General features: G+C 33.5%; 1 protein-coding gene across 2 annotated transcripts in view; it reads left to right on the top strand.

Moving 5' to 3' along the window:
- Window positions 1–142: 142 nt before the first annotated feature.
- The window catches only part of LOC140751967 (uncharacterized), a 33,965-nt gene continuing 18,540 nt past the window's right edge, over window positions 143–15,567 (top strand). Inside the window, exons 1-2 of one of the 2 annotated variants that reach the window (XR_012103402.1) lie at window positions 143–470; window positions 11,197–11,421. Coding sequence is in view for 1 of the 2 variants with exons in the window: in XM_073086106.1 (XP_072942207.1) it covers window positions 11,203–11,421 (219 nt within the window). In the remaining variant the exon portion in view is untranslated. The remainder of the gene's footprint in view (window positions 471–11,196; window positions 11,422–15,567) is intronic. The other variant, XM_073086106.1, reaches the window with a different exon arrangement.

Raw genomic sequence — 15,567 nt, 5'->3', positions numbered from 1 at the left:
TAAACATTATCCTAATACAGTAGCTATCTATAAGTTGGCTGGGGTTGGGAATAGATATAACTTTTAAATCCTCTAAGTACGTAAAAAGGCTTCTATAGCATAGTATGTGACGTCGAACTTTCTTTGGCTGCCTTCATCACATTTTCCCATTTACCATTTGTGTCGGAGCGGCGTGCAGAGCGCACGTCTACGCTCGTGGTCGAACGATTGTGTAAATTCCAGCCGGTTGCCGTCATTGTCGCCATAATCCAACCGTGAATTTTGTATTTTTTGTTCCTAAACATCGTGAGTTAACTCCTCTCGAAATTTCAGTGAAACAGTGAACAGGAAAGACATTTAAGTGAATAAAATTATCCGTCCAAAAATGTTTAAGGATTATTATTAGATCACAAATATCACAATGTTTCGCTGCTCAACTTCTGTTGTTGGTGAAAGACAGTATTGAAACAGAAATACTACTGCATAATAAGGTTTGTGAATGTCTTTTTATTTCTATTAAATACTTCCTTGTTGTTTGTCATTCGTATGATTTGAAATTAATTCATTTATTGTAATAAGAAAATGTAGGGTAACTGTGTTAGATTTAATTAAGTAGGTACTTAAAACTAACCACGTAGTGGCTTCTTATTAACGGGAAATTATATGAATTACCTTAACACTTAGTTTTTGAGTTTAGTTGAGATAAATCGATATATCAATCAGTTGACACAATCTGTAGTATCTGTAGTAGGTAGTCTATAGTATCAATTTATCACAACAAAACCGTTATCTTTACATTTTGTTTCAAAACGAATATTTGAAAGATTTTTATTTAGTATTACGAATTGAATTTTAAATTTGTTTTTAAACATACAATTTCCTACTCATTTCATAGTTAGCAGCTGATAAACACATAGGTATACATGTCTATTATTATTCACACAGGTAAAGTCGCCTTTAGGTATCTGACATAACAGGATTTGGGTTTTATCTTAATCTAATATCGGTCCGTTTATTTTAGTAATTAGTGTTTGATCTTAAACCACGCCAGTGCTATTGTTAAATGAACATATAGGTATCGTAACGAATGGATCCTCTACAAAATTTTTGTTGCTATTATTTTGCTAGCATTTCTTATTTGAGAATCAACGTATAACAAACGTTTTTATAAAAAATAGAAATTTTATCTTACGTACCTATTACCCGGTTCGATGATTTTGAAAACAAAGCAAGTGAAGACATAACTTTTGTAATGATATGTTAACATACAGAGATATTATTGATTGCGCATTTTACGTATGAGAACAGTTTCTTAATATGGTCGCGTGTGAACAGAAACTTCAACGTCTTGTTCCTGAGCACTTTCCATCCATTCATGGCATCTGAAGCTTTTTCCAACGATTTCTTTCTGCCGCTGACAACCGCTATCTTCTCTCGAAGCCCCGCCTTTTATTTAAACTGGTTTTACTCAAATAATAGTTTCTATAATTCTATTATGGCATCATTTCTCCGTTTTAATTACCGATTCACAGTTATATAGATGCAGAAAGTCTCGTAAATTAGCAGTTAAAGTAAAAACAACACCCTAATTTTCTCACTCAAGTTATAATTTTGCATATATCTATTTATCTAGTTATAAATAAGGAAGTCATAGATACCTTGAAGTTCAGTACCTAATAAGTTAGATATAGAATATTATAAATTATAAATATTCGTCTCACGACATGCTCACGACGTAATAAATTTCTATCAAATTATTTTTGTAATCAGGAAACGATTTTTTTTAAACAACATATGGTCGAGGTGCAATTCCTTATTAACATTTAATGTGGACAGGAATGTCTGCGTTGAAATGTAGATAATAATGCAGCATTGCATCGCCGCGCCGTTGTTCCAAGATTACGGGTATCGTTGTGCAATGATGTGCGATTTCAGTTCATATTGTTGTAAGCACTGCTGTGAATCAAAGATCATTACGCTTATAAGCTACCTATTCTAATGACTTTTGACTTGGACGGACTTTATGGATGCCTCTAAATGTTTAAAGTCATTATATATATCATAAATGTTCGTACCTCGTGATTCACAATAAAAAATATATAAGCGATTCTAATTACTATAAAGATCCTTCATTAATGCATACAGATTTTATTAGTTTTATTATTAATTGTTACTTTTATTAGTTTTATTATTAAGTATTACTTTAATTTATAGTACTTGCGCTATAAACTTTACCGTCTTACGTATCGATACTAAAATCGAGGAAATTGAAATATTACATAATTTATTTCATTTTTCTTTAGGAATTACGTATAACGTAAACGATAACGACTGTTAAAGCATATGTAATTTAATGAAATATTTTTTGTATTTAAACAATTTTTAACTGAACTAAAAACTATTAGATGAAATCAAATACCAGATATAGGTACATTATTTGTTACATCGGAGCGCGCAACTTCGTTTCACGCTAAAATTTTCAAACGCGTCCAGAGAAGTATAACTTCAAAAACATAAGATAAATAGCAAAGTTGCGGGAGTTACAGCCCTCAGTCCAGACTCCAGAGGTCGGACGCGGTTAATTGGCGACGAGTCGCCGCGGCCGGTTTGAGCGCCGGTTATTTTACGGCATTTCTAGCTTACCCAGCACTGGTTTATTTAGCCCGATTCAAAATACAATATCATTCTCTTGCCGACCTTACAATACCTAACCGTTGTTTATAACTAAAAACCAATTCGTTAGTCTGTTTCTGTGTGATTTTGAAAACACGTTTTAAAGTAAAAGTATGTTTGGAAATATAAGCCTTATCGTTGGGCTTCGTCAACTTAAACCGGAAATTATGAATCCCCTCAATTGCAGGCTTCCCCAAAGTTTTTGTTTTGTATCCTAGCAGTATCGATCCGTTACTTCCATTGTAGTATGTTTCATGCCATTGTCGGGTTTGTGGTAATGGTGACAATTATTGTGTGAAGGTACTGTAAACAATTTTTTGGTATGCGTACGGAGCGTGTAGTAGTATTTTTGTATATACATTGATATGATGTTAACATTATTAACGATACTTTTGATCAGTATTATTACTGTTGTTAAAACAGCTGCAGTATTTAGTTATATAAATACGTATATTTTATAACTTTCTTTTTATCCGACTTATGATTTTTTGTAACTAAAAATTACCTACGTCTCATGGACTGCAGCTACGAAATACGGCTTTTCTTTAAATTAACGATATTTAACTTTCACAGAGAGGGTTAGAAATTGTTCAAAATCCATGATTTTAGTGGTGAGTTGATGGGGCCATTGCTCTCTAGTAGACCGAGAAAAAAAACATGGAACAGTTGTCGACCGGGGCGCGGGGGATTCACGGTTGAGCGGCCCCGCCACCTGCGCAGCGCTCCACGATATCGCACTTCTGTGCCTAGCTGAACCTTTATAGTTATTGCTATTTACCAAACTACTTATAGTTTTCACGTGGGACGTCATCGGACAAACATTTTAAATTCAGATAAAAAAAATAACTTAAAAGAAGTCCTCAACGTAAAAAATGGTGATTACGCAAAAATAGCCGTCTAAAAAGTAAAAAAGCAAGAATATTTTTGTGTGACAATAAGTACATACAAAATACTCAAAATTTTACTTCAAATAATAATGCTTTCGAATGCTTTTCAATAATCAGAGGATGGTCGTCGCCGTATGGCACCTTAACCTAAGGGCTTATATTACATGGTAACAGTAATATCTTAGTCATAATTAGCGAAGAAAACAAAGGAGACAGTGGCATATGATATCCAGCGGGCGATCCAAACGTTAAAACTGTTCATAGTATTATGATAAATAGGTACATTGCTTAGATGTAGGAGGGTAAAGTATGTATGGGGGTATGATGATGAACATAAATACTGATCAAATCATAACCCTTCTAGTTCTTTCTGCTTTGCGGTAGTAGGATAAAATGGATATGGAAACCAAAAAATACTTTCCCTTTTTAATTGTATTGTAGTTATTGACAACAATAGTCATTTTGCGATAATATCTTACGATCTATGGGGCAATATGGCCACAATATCGATCGGTCAAAATCTACAAAATTTATACTTTGTTTTTTATTTATATTTAAATTTATATTATTATTTATATTTAAATTTATATTGTTGATTTTGAAGCTAAAAAATATAAAACACGTTAAGTATTGATATGAATGAAATTATCAGAGTTTCATGGGCTTGTACACTTGTGAAGCCCTAATCGTGTTCTAGTGTAAGCCTTTGAACTCGTATATAAACTAGATTAAACCCATCTAAGTCTGCTGTTGGAATTATAAATACTTTTTGCAACTTGACAAATTATTATTGAATATCAATGTGCACAATGTCGGACGCTTATGCAATTGATTTCTACTAGTTTTGTATCTCGTTATACATTTCTTGTAAATAACTCATTTACATTTGATCTACTTCGATACTTAATAGTCACATAATATAAATAAATTAATAAAATAGCTTCTACTGGAAGCTTAGCGCGAAGCTCCGTGCACGTTATAACTTTTGTAAAGTTGCATTTTAGCATATTCGCGTTGATATTGTTATTGGGTTAACTATATAATACCATTGAGATACGGTGACATATCGATACTTTAGTTCGCAACTCAGCCAACTCCACTTTCTTCGCCATTTATTATGAAAATAAATAAAAAAAAAATTTTGAAAATAAGTGGAGTTGGCTGGTTTGCGAATTAAGGTATCGATATAAGCTTAGAAGTACCTTACACTCGTCTTTATGAGTCTTTTTGGATCTGCGTTCTTTTAGCTTTATATAAAAGTCCCACCGTCATTATTCCCATTCTAATCAACAATGATCCATACAATAGAAACAAAAATTTTGCTATTGATTGCAATTTTGATTTTGATATTTGATATTAACGTTTTAGGGTCGTATTTCTATTTATACTTGCAGCTACTTATTACTACGTATTAAAATAAAAGTAAAGCTTCTAAAAAGATTAACATTGATCGCAGGTTAGGGTTCTATTTGTTTTATCCTCGATAATACACTTTACTTAATTCTATTCAAGTGTAGGTACATAATATGTTGAACTGGCCTTTGTAGGGCTTCTGCAACCCCGGTAACTACGCTAAGTGTGGCTACGCAGTGTGACTGACCGTTTACAAATGGCGTGCGCTGAATCGCATGGGAACACTCATATACACATGTATATGTATATTTTACTGTCTTCTCGTATTACCTTATATTATTTAATGAAACCTTTAAAATTATACTGTTTTAGTTTTCACAAACTCGGCCCCGTGACTGTTTTTACAGCGAATATACAGAAATACACAAGTTTACGAAAGAATAATTTTATTTTATATAATATATTATGTATAAACGAAGCAATACGTAAAGGTGCGAAGTAATTTACAAAAAAAAAAACAGACGGGTTAGGAAATAAAACAATAGTCAGTAAGCATAACGCTCATCTTATGTAATTGTCTTTATATAAATAGTTGTAACCAAATCGTTTAACATGTAAATCTTGAGCCTACATGAGAAATCAATCATCTAATCGGGACTGCTCACGAGCAAGTTACGTAAATAAAAATTTAGTGCCAAGTGCTCCTTCGTAGGCTGACTCTACTTTCACTTCCACTATTTGTTCATAACGTTAAACAAATCAACCAATCATACGCTTATCAAATTCAACTTCGACGTAACTAATATTAAAATATTGCGTACCAAAATATTGCGTTGTTTATGACGGTGATGGGGTAAAATTTTATGTTATTTAGTGATCTTTAAAAAAATCAATATTACCTATACACGTTATCTATACATTTTGTTTGTCGAGGTGGATAATGTCGCTAATTAAAAAAATACGGCCTATTTAGAGTATTATGTAAATTGTATGGCTTTATTCCAACTCCGATGTTATAACGATCAACTAATATTACCTTCAACTATGTTGACATATTATTATTAAAATGAGATATGTTAAAGGTATTCACAAAGTAATAACGTAAAAGGAAATAATTTATTAAAATTTAATCGATATCATTATAACTATAATGCAGGATCATTGCATACACGATACATTGTATCCATTCGCGAATATATCCCTACTTAGCATGACAAGTGTTACGGAGATTAGTGGCATGGCGAGTTGTATCTGGGAGGCTGTGCAGTGCGAGGTCGTTGTACTGCTCCACTGAGGAGCTGCACTCGTGCCCCGTCCCGCGACGCCGCCATCCCGTGACCCCGCGCATTCGTATCTTTGACAACTTATTCCATTCAAACCGAATTGCATTTACGAATCCACTCTTTGATTATAATGTTCATATATGAAATATAATTCAAAAATATCTATTCAGAGGTTCATAGTCAGTTCTTTTTATACGAATTTAATCTCAAGATTATTTATTTTCTCTTAATATATATTTTATTGTTTCTTTGTGAGGGTGATGTTGATTTCGAAATCCGGTTGATTAGTGCACCGTAAGCTCGCTAATGGATTCGGTGACTCGGCTCCTAATATTCCCGATAAGTCCATGTAGGTAATTTCTTTTGTGATTGTAATATATCACGGGACATATTATAAGAGTAAAAATAAAATTCTTATATTCTTACCTCTTGTGAATAATGAAGAAAACAAGCCTGTATATCATTTCGGTCCTTAATGTTCATAGGTACTAAATTAGTTTTTTTTTTTATAATGTAGGAGTAGCAGACAGGCATGCAGTCCACCTGATGGTAAGTGACTACTGCCGCCCATGGACATTTGTAATCAACCCCAGATAGGATTAGATATTGTACCTGGGGTTGGCCACAGATGTGCCGCTACCCCTGAGGACTAAGCTGGAACGCCTCGGAATAGTATGACTCCCTTACCACACCATTCAAAACGGAACACAGCAGCGCCTAACATTGCTGTTAGTAAGCAGAAATAGGTGTGGCGGTGGTGCAGCCGGAGACGAACCACAAAGGGTTCTACCACCTTCAAACTAGTTACTCAAATGTATTATTGATGATACAATAATTAACTCATCTTGATCAATTTCTATGTTAATAGGATTATATAATTGTGTTATAGCCAATGTGTCATTGTGTTACATAATTAATTTAATCAATTAGTACCCTAATCATTTCATTTTTATCACCTGTGTTCTCATTTACTTACTTCATGTATTTACTAAATGATTATTTGATTAGCTGTATTCTATTTCGCAATAAATAACATAAAATATATTTACCTTATAAATTGTACACCCTACCTTCTCTATTCTACATTTTACTCAAAGATTCTCTGGTAGAGATCACTAACTAGCGATAATGTCTCTATTGTGGAAATCAAATTTCAACTTCTTTTTGTGATATTCATTGTTGTAATATTAGATAATTTGATTGTATTATATTGTATCAAGCTCCGAATAAACATCCGGCAAAATTCAAGGGCAAAGAACTCTGATTAGCTCTCAACTTTGCAATAAAGCTTAACAAACATTTTAGCGAATATTAGCTACAAATTGTACCTAGTTTATGAAAAATTGTAATAAACGTTGATTATATTGAGTTTTTATCATGACCATTGTTTGCTTATCGTAACGTAAGTAATGCCAAGGAGATGGTATAATGTAAGCCATTCTCTACGTTTTTGCTGCTTATTCATGGCCTACTGTACATAATCACGTTGCTACATCCCGTCGAATGTCAATGTAAGGCACTTTGCAAGTGTAACAATAGCGCTTATAAAATAACGCACGAGTACGATAATAGGCGGCTCGTCTTGCCATTTGTTGCACGCTCCCTTCCTGCTGAAGGACGTTGAGTGGGCTGTACGTGTATTTCAACTTAATAATAAAGTGAAATACTCGAACCAAGCAATATTTTCTCTTTTAACCGCTTCACGTAACCCCGTTACATAATAAATTAATATTGTATTTTTAAACTTTATAAAAAGTAATATAGGTATTATACATATTTGCAAGAATGCGTCAGTGAGCTCTGTTTATTTCAACCGCTTTATTTAACTGCGTTACATATATTTTTAAACTTTATATATATAACTGACTGAGCTGTTGTGCAATAGAAATACGCATTAGCCACGTTTAGAGTATAAATAATTAAACATTATTTCCTATTGGACTCTACATTCTTACGTCATGTTATGAGGCTATAAAATAGTAATTTATCAAACGATTAGTACTATTCGTGATATTTTTTTCATAGTTATCTTATTTCTGTACCACTCGAGTTCAGATCCTGTTCTGTTATACGACTGTTTTATTAATTTAAGTACCTAAAATGACAATGAAAATTACCTAATATTATCATCTACATACCTATTATTGAGTTTTCTCTCAAAATATAAAGGGTAGAGGTCCTATACCTGCCCTGGTAATGCATAATGGGTATATTATTCACATCTAGAGATCATTATCCAGACCTGTCTGGCCTACGACCTAGAATACCCATATTTCTTTTATAAAGCTTACAAAAATCTAAGATCTTTGGACTTATTAGATGTTAACAGTTAATAGTTAAAATCATTGGCCAATTACTAATATTAACTACTAAATATAAGAGCACGTACAAAATTTTCTGTATACAAAGTTAAATTACATTAACACATCCTAATGATAATGCATATCCAAACGGGCAAACCTGTTACCTGGGCTGTCACTAAAAGAAGGCGTCCTAACTCCTACCGAAGCGAGGCAAAGGTTATCCTTTGTTTCAAGATTTTCAAAACGTAAATGAATGAAGCACAAAACAGGTACTTACTTACTTAGTTGAATTTTTAATGCAGTGGACTAATGTTCTAATATTAAGCTGTTACAAATAGTAATTGTTTGTGTTGAATAATTTGCTACTAAATTATAATTTTGGCATTACTCAAATTACGTTACTTATTTCGGAGATTAATTGGCAAATTTGGAAAAAAAAGTTATGTTTTTTCTTCATTTATCATTATTATTTTATTTTTTTTACAGATAACTGTATCATAAATAAAATAATAATAATATAATTGAATACAAATATAATTTTTCTACGTATTTAAAAGGTATTTAAAAAGATATTACAGAAAATGCACGAGAATCAGACATTTTTCTCATGGTAGAAGAGTCTTATATTCGAATCGAATTTGACGAATTACCTAAGATGGTTAGATCCGGTAGCACTATTTTTTACATATTACCTAATTCTGTTTTACCTGCTTCGAAAGATAGAATTTGCGTTGTTTTGCTTTAAAGGGTTTTGTAGAGCAGACTATCAACCATTCTATTCATTTCTTAAGGTTTAGCAAGGTATCTGCAATCAACTTTTGGGTAACACTTCGCTTCTAATGAAGTAGGTTACAAATCTCTACCACTTAATAGTAATTAGGGGAACTATAAAAACTTTATATTATTTTTATCTTTAACAGTAGTAATTACACTGTTATCAGGTGAACTGCATGTCCGCTTGTTACTTCCACTATAAAGGACGCGCCCACTTATACTAAATTATACATTAAATACCATATTGAATTTCTATTTTTTCGTAATACATTAGTATCTACTTAGTACGTATTCTCGTTTTTTCAATATCCACGTAATCATAATTTCAGGGACAGGATCAGATTTTCATTCCGTTACCCTACGTGCTTTATTTTTAGCGTTCCGTACTCAAAGGGTCAAAACGGAACCCTATAACTGAGCCTCCGCTGACTGTCCGTCAGTCACGGAGCTCTATCAGACACTTGATTTTCACAGAATATGTATAGTGATTCCGCTAATAAATACTAAAAAAAAAAACTTTGAAATAAATTTCGCCATAAACCGCTATTGATCGACGTTTTTCTAATGCACCATAATACATAGGCGGGTGAATTTTTCACAATGCATTCATTGCTACGGCTGCTATGATAACAAATACTAAAAACAAAAATAAAAAACAAATGAAAATTTTGTAGTACGGAACCCTCCGTTTCAGTTCGACTCGCACTTGGTCAATTATTTACTAACATTATGTCGGTACCGTTAAGTAACTATCCGGTGAGATTACCGGCGGAACATACAACGAACATATGAAATAAGTATATTATCATCGGATGTGTCGTAATTCGTGAATAGTTGTAAGCACGTTACACAAGACTATTTTAATCTGGATTTTATTTTAATGTACGACATCATACGTATTCTAGGTTTGTAGGTGAACTGAAATAAATAAATAAATTACTTAAATCTACTTTCCCTTTGTAAAATGCACACATATTTTGAAGGTCTCAGAAGGCATCTATTAGGTGTCTCAGAAGCATGTTCATATTTGGGGTCTTACAAAGATGACCGTGAACACCAGTGGTCATTTAAGTAACAATAGGTTGATTGTATATTACCTTGCTGCTTTTACATTAAAACACGCACAAATACAATTACCTACATAAGACAAAGACTATTTAAATTTATTATTTAGATTTGTTATTCACCCCAGATAATTTCAACAATAAATACCATGTACATATTATACTCTGACCTGGCATGGTAACCATTCTTTCATTAGTCTCGAATATCATCAATATCAGTTCATGTCTTAACTCTTGCATACATATCTATTAATTGAGAAACGTGGAAGACCAACACAATTTACCTACTTACTTAAATTACTAGAAACGGAACGATCGTAAATATAGCTACGAATGGTTGCGGAACCAACGGACGTCCTCATTTTGGTAATATTTTGAGCATTCAGGTACATTTACAAATAACTTACTTGTTCCTATTTCACGAGAACTACCGAATGTTTTAGCATATAATTTAAATTTCTATAATGTTCATTATTTCTTTTCAATGAAACAATTAATCATTTATTTGCTAATACATAAAACGCCTTTAGTAATCGTGTAACGTTAATGACTGCCCCCGCTAATGATTATTTAATCTTCGGATATGTACTGTGAAATATGAGCCAATTTGCGACTAGTAATCGACATCAACCCACTCGTACTCTAAGAGACAGGTCTCCTCCTAGAGAGAAAAAGGTAAATAGCCTTAAGTACTCGTACTCTAGTGCCCTACGTAAATCAGTTATACAAACGATGTTTTACGTTCTTATGTGTATGTGACATTGAAAATGCAGAATGTCTGAATTTGAATTGTATCTAGGTGTCCGGTTTGACCATACCAATGCATACCAATGAGCCTATCGCTGTTTTTACGATGCGTAACGCCGTGGTTGATTTCCAGTGAACAATGTACGCGCCGTCAACAGCATCGACGACGACGTCGGGTTCCCGTGCGGATCTGTCGTCCGCGGCGGTGGAGCGGCGTATCCGCGTGGTACGGTTGCTACGTCCGCGCCGAGCAGCACCAGCCTTCGGGTTCTCCCTGCGAGGAGGACGCGAATTCGCGACGGGCTTCTTCATATCCAAAGTCGATCACAACTCTGAAGCTCATCTCCAGGGACTGAAGGTACGCTGCTTTCTTATATATTTTTGCGCGTTTGCTGTACCTACCAAACGCGCTGTATGTTATAATGTTAAATAATGCAGTGTGATTACTTTGTCACTACGAAGACGCGTGACTTAAGAAATAAGTTGGCCCATGTCATGTTATTATCTTAACCTTGAGCTGAGCACCAGAACGAAGATGAGAGCTGTTAGTTTTTTGGAAACAATGAAAATGTTTCAAAATTAACAAATCGGAGTAATCTTTCAAGTTCAGTCAACAAGTTACAGACTATCGTGTTATCCTCTTCAATTGTCACTATTAGCAGTGGCTTATTTATAATAAAGTACTATAAATACCCTTTTTAATAGCAATATCAATTATATTAGTAGTTGATGAAATATTCGTACAAAACTGTAAAATCCGAAGGTTGCTTGATTTCTTTGTCTCGAATGTACATTGTTTTTGCCTCGCTCGTAACAATAAGTTTATTGTTCACTTTTTCAGGATAACATGAGTGATTATTGCTGGTTAATTTTCCTACATTTTGTTAAAAGTTAAATTCGTAAGAAAACCTTACGCAATCTTTATTGCTTCAAACAATTGAAACAAGCAATGTTTTCTCGGTTAGTTTGTCTCTTATCAGAAAACTTAATCTCATACAGAATTTTGTTTGCCTCATATTATTAGATTATGAGTACTTACCGTTTATAAATATTTTTTCTTCTATTGCTTATGGCCTCGTAAATTTGTTTTGTTGAGCCGCTTCTAGCCAACCAGTCTAATGAAATTTAAAATTTGCTCTAAAAAGGTCCCGAACTTTATTAAGCTTATTATATTGTTCCATCGAGATGAAAAGTTGTGCCATTGTGACCTGGGACTATAGACACTACTCTTGTGTATGACATATTAAAGGGAACATCAACGGATTAAGCATAGGCAACATATAAAAGCATAAATTAAGAAAACCAAAAAATGTAACCGCTTAAAAATATAGCGTACCTACGAGTATATCACTCTCTCAGCTCTCTATTAGTTTGGGCTGGTAGGGTGTGTCAAAGAATGAGACAACGTACCTACTCACATATATAGATGTAGGTTCGTTTACCATTAACATTACCCTCCACAATGGGTTAGAAATAGATAATAAATCATTACGAGAAAATACACCATGTAAAGATCCATCTTTTTTACAATCTTACATATAAATAACTAAAAGAGAGACTGGCAATGAAACGCAAATATATCTGTAGATCCACCTGTATCTTTTGTCATATTGTTTAACTCTTGCCATATTTTTTGGCCACATACAAGTGACGGATCTATTATTCTATTGTTTGGCTCGAGTTGTTTGAGCTTGCGCTGATGTAAGAGTCTTTTCATGTTCGGTACTTTTTACTTCGGCTATTTCCACACCATAATTGCATTTAGTTAGCCGTGCGTTACTGTTGATACTATACGTGAGATTTCTTACACATAAAACATACTCTACAATGTTTAAAAACTCTACATTTCTGTAAGGCTTCTAAAAGTTAATTTTGATTTTTTATGTTGCGTTTAAAGTAATTTAATCTTACAGTATTGTATTAAAAGTTTTAGTTTTTTGTAGTGAATATTGTTTAGGTGTATGTATGCGATTCAATTTTATCATAAATAACCGTAAAGGTACGGCCCTACATTAAGCGAGTCATGTGTAAAAAAATGTTCATAGAAAACAACATCATAAAAAAGATTGTATATTCTAATAGATTGTTAAACATATTTTTATGAACTTTCTAAACTTAAATAGTGGATCTACCGTACTTAATCTCATCTTTCGAACGAAGACACCTGTTCGAATTCCAACTTATCATTATTTTTATTAATTCACTTACTATACAATGTATTAAATATAAGGGAAACCTCATAATAAAAATGCTTGCTCGTATTCTTAACAATTAAGTGGGGCTAGTTGTCGGTTCTAAGTAGGTATACAATTACTCGAACTCGAGGTTGTATTGCAAGACGCATGCCATTCTTTCAGAGCGCTCACGTAACGCTGTTTCCTTTGCCACAACTCAATCTCCGTAGCCATTAGAAGACCAATTTCAAAGTATGTAGGTCAAACCTGTTATGATTTGTTGAATTATCAGAACATTTTTATGTCAATTCAACTTTATTTTGCATTTTTCTGCATCACAACTGTTATTGAAAGGAAATAAGGTGAATATTATCTATGTAAAAATGCAAATAATGTAAATTAATAGTAGGAACACGTGTTTAAAGGAAAATTAACTACAAGCTAACGTTTACAAACAATATAGAAACTTTAATGTTATTAATTTATTATATTCCACTCAAACCGTGTACTTTTGAAAACAAATATTTAATTAAACCAAATTAGTAGCAGTAAAAAATAGCATTTATTAAATATGTTCTCATTAATAGCCCTTTAGTTTTAAATCACAGACAAAAACTTATAAAAACTTCAGGGAATGCACGCTTCTACCGAAACCGTTGTTATGTAACAAGTAGATATGAAGAACTCTTGAATATATTTACAATTAATTAAATAAGTACAACTTTCTATAGGTAAGCGCGATTATGTCAGCTTACATTAAACAAGTTTCTGGATTACAATCGCTATTCTTTGTAATTAGACGTCAACGCAAAAATGCGCATATTATTCGACAAACATTAATTTTTTTTCGCACAATTACTTCCTTAACAAAGAAGTTACGAAATTTCACAAGTATATCCGTTGTTCTTGTAACCACAATAAGGTGTTTTGAGGCTCGCACGAGAAACTCTTGAGAAGTCGCAATGCTCTATGCAGATAACAATTTAAGCTAATGACTCTGTGTTAGAATTAAAAAATCGTAAAGCGTAAAAGCTAGCAAGATTACTAGGAAAACATAGATTTTCATTATGATACTCGTATTAGTAATATTTCAAATGATGATATTTTTAGCATTAGTAGCAAACAACTATGCTGCCCACCTGGTGATAAGTGGTTACTGCTGCCCATGAATAACTGTAATAAATTACAGAGTCCCTATATATGACTCCTACAGGAGGATGTCTCGGATACTATGTCCCTCCTACCACCACCACCCTCAAAACGGAATTCAACAGCGCTTAACATTGTTGTTAGTAGAGGGTGGCGTAGAAAGAGGTGTGTCGATTGTGCCTCTGGAGACGATCAACAAAGGTCTCTACCATCTTAAGTGTATTATTCATATAAGCAGTGCACTTAATGACAAAATTCTAGATATATAGAGAGAGTTCAGAAATCCTGGCATCCTGTGCGTGTGGACAGAAGTAATTAAATACCGTATTAGATATTAAAGTAGGTACACGTGTAATGTAAGAGTGTCAGAACACGCGAACATTTCACGGAGTAACGCAGTAAGCACAGGAAGGGTGTAATTATATGACAATTTAGAAATAGTTAATGTTCCCATGAGGCCGGTGCGTGAGTCATTGAATTACCTCCGCTCCGGTCAGACGCTACTTTCTACCGCACGTTTGTTTGCGCTTCTTCGAGTAAACGATTCTTGTGTAATATTTGCTAAAATAGAAACGCGTTAATATCGTCCTTTATAGGCCGCTGGTAAATAAGCGCTACATTCACGATATGGTTCAAGTCACAGGTGCGAACTATTGGAGCCTACTACATCATTCACATCGTACCTACTAGCGATTATGGAAATCGTTGTTATTTAACAGCACCAAAGAATTGAAGATCGTTTCGTTGTAGTACAAAAAAGGTTACGGTCATTTACTAACAAATTATTTAGCTGGTTTTAGGTTTTGCGCGAAACGTTATCGATTTCATTCAAGATGCAACATTTTTTATTGTAGCCACCTTTCGGATTGTTTGCTTTTAACCTTTTTTAGTTTAGCTGGTTTGGAAATGCTTCAAATTACAACAGCATCTGATCCAAATTTGTGAACAAACTCAAGATCAATTTAGTCCGATGAAGTTTCGTCATTCTTCATTTTCGCTGATCTCGGAACCTCGAGGAAATTGAGAATTTCATTTGAATTTCGAAAAAAATACTATTTATTTTCATTGCGTCTTTATTTAACACTAGCTGACCCGGCAAACTTTGTGCCGCCTCAAAATCTATTTATCAAATATATTTCAAATAAAATATAGCCTATGTTACTCGTGGATAATGTAGCTTT

The sequence above is a fragment of the Epargyreus clarus genome, unplaced genomic scaffold (genome assembly GCF_041222505.1).
Source record: "Epargyreus clarus isolate Ecla_fem2 unplaced genomic scaffold, WU_Ecla_fem_2.2 ptg000023l, whole genome shotgun sequence".
Taxonomy (NCBI): Eukaryota; Metazoa; Arthropoda; class Insecta; order Lepidoptera; family Hesperiidae; genus Epargyreus; species Epargyreus clarus.
This window is presented reverse-complemented; position numbering and strand designations above follow the sequence as displayed.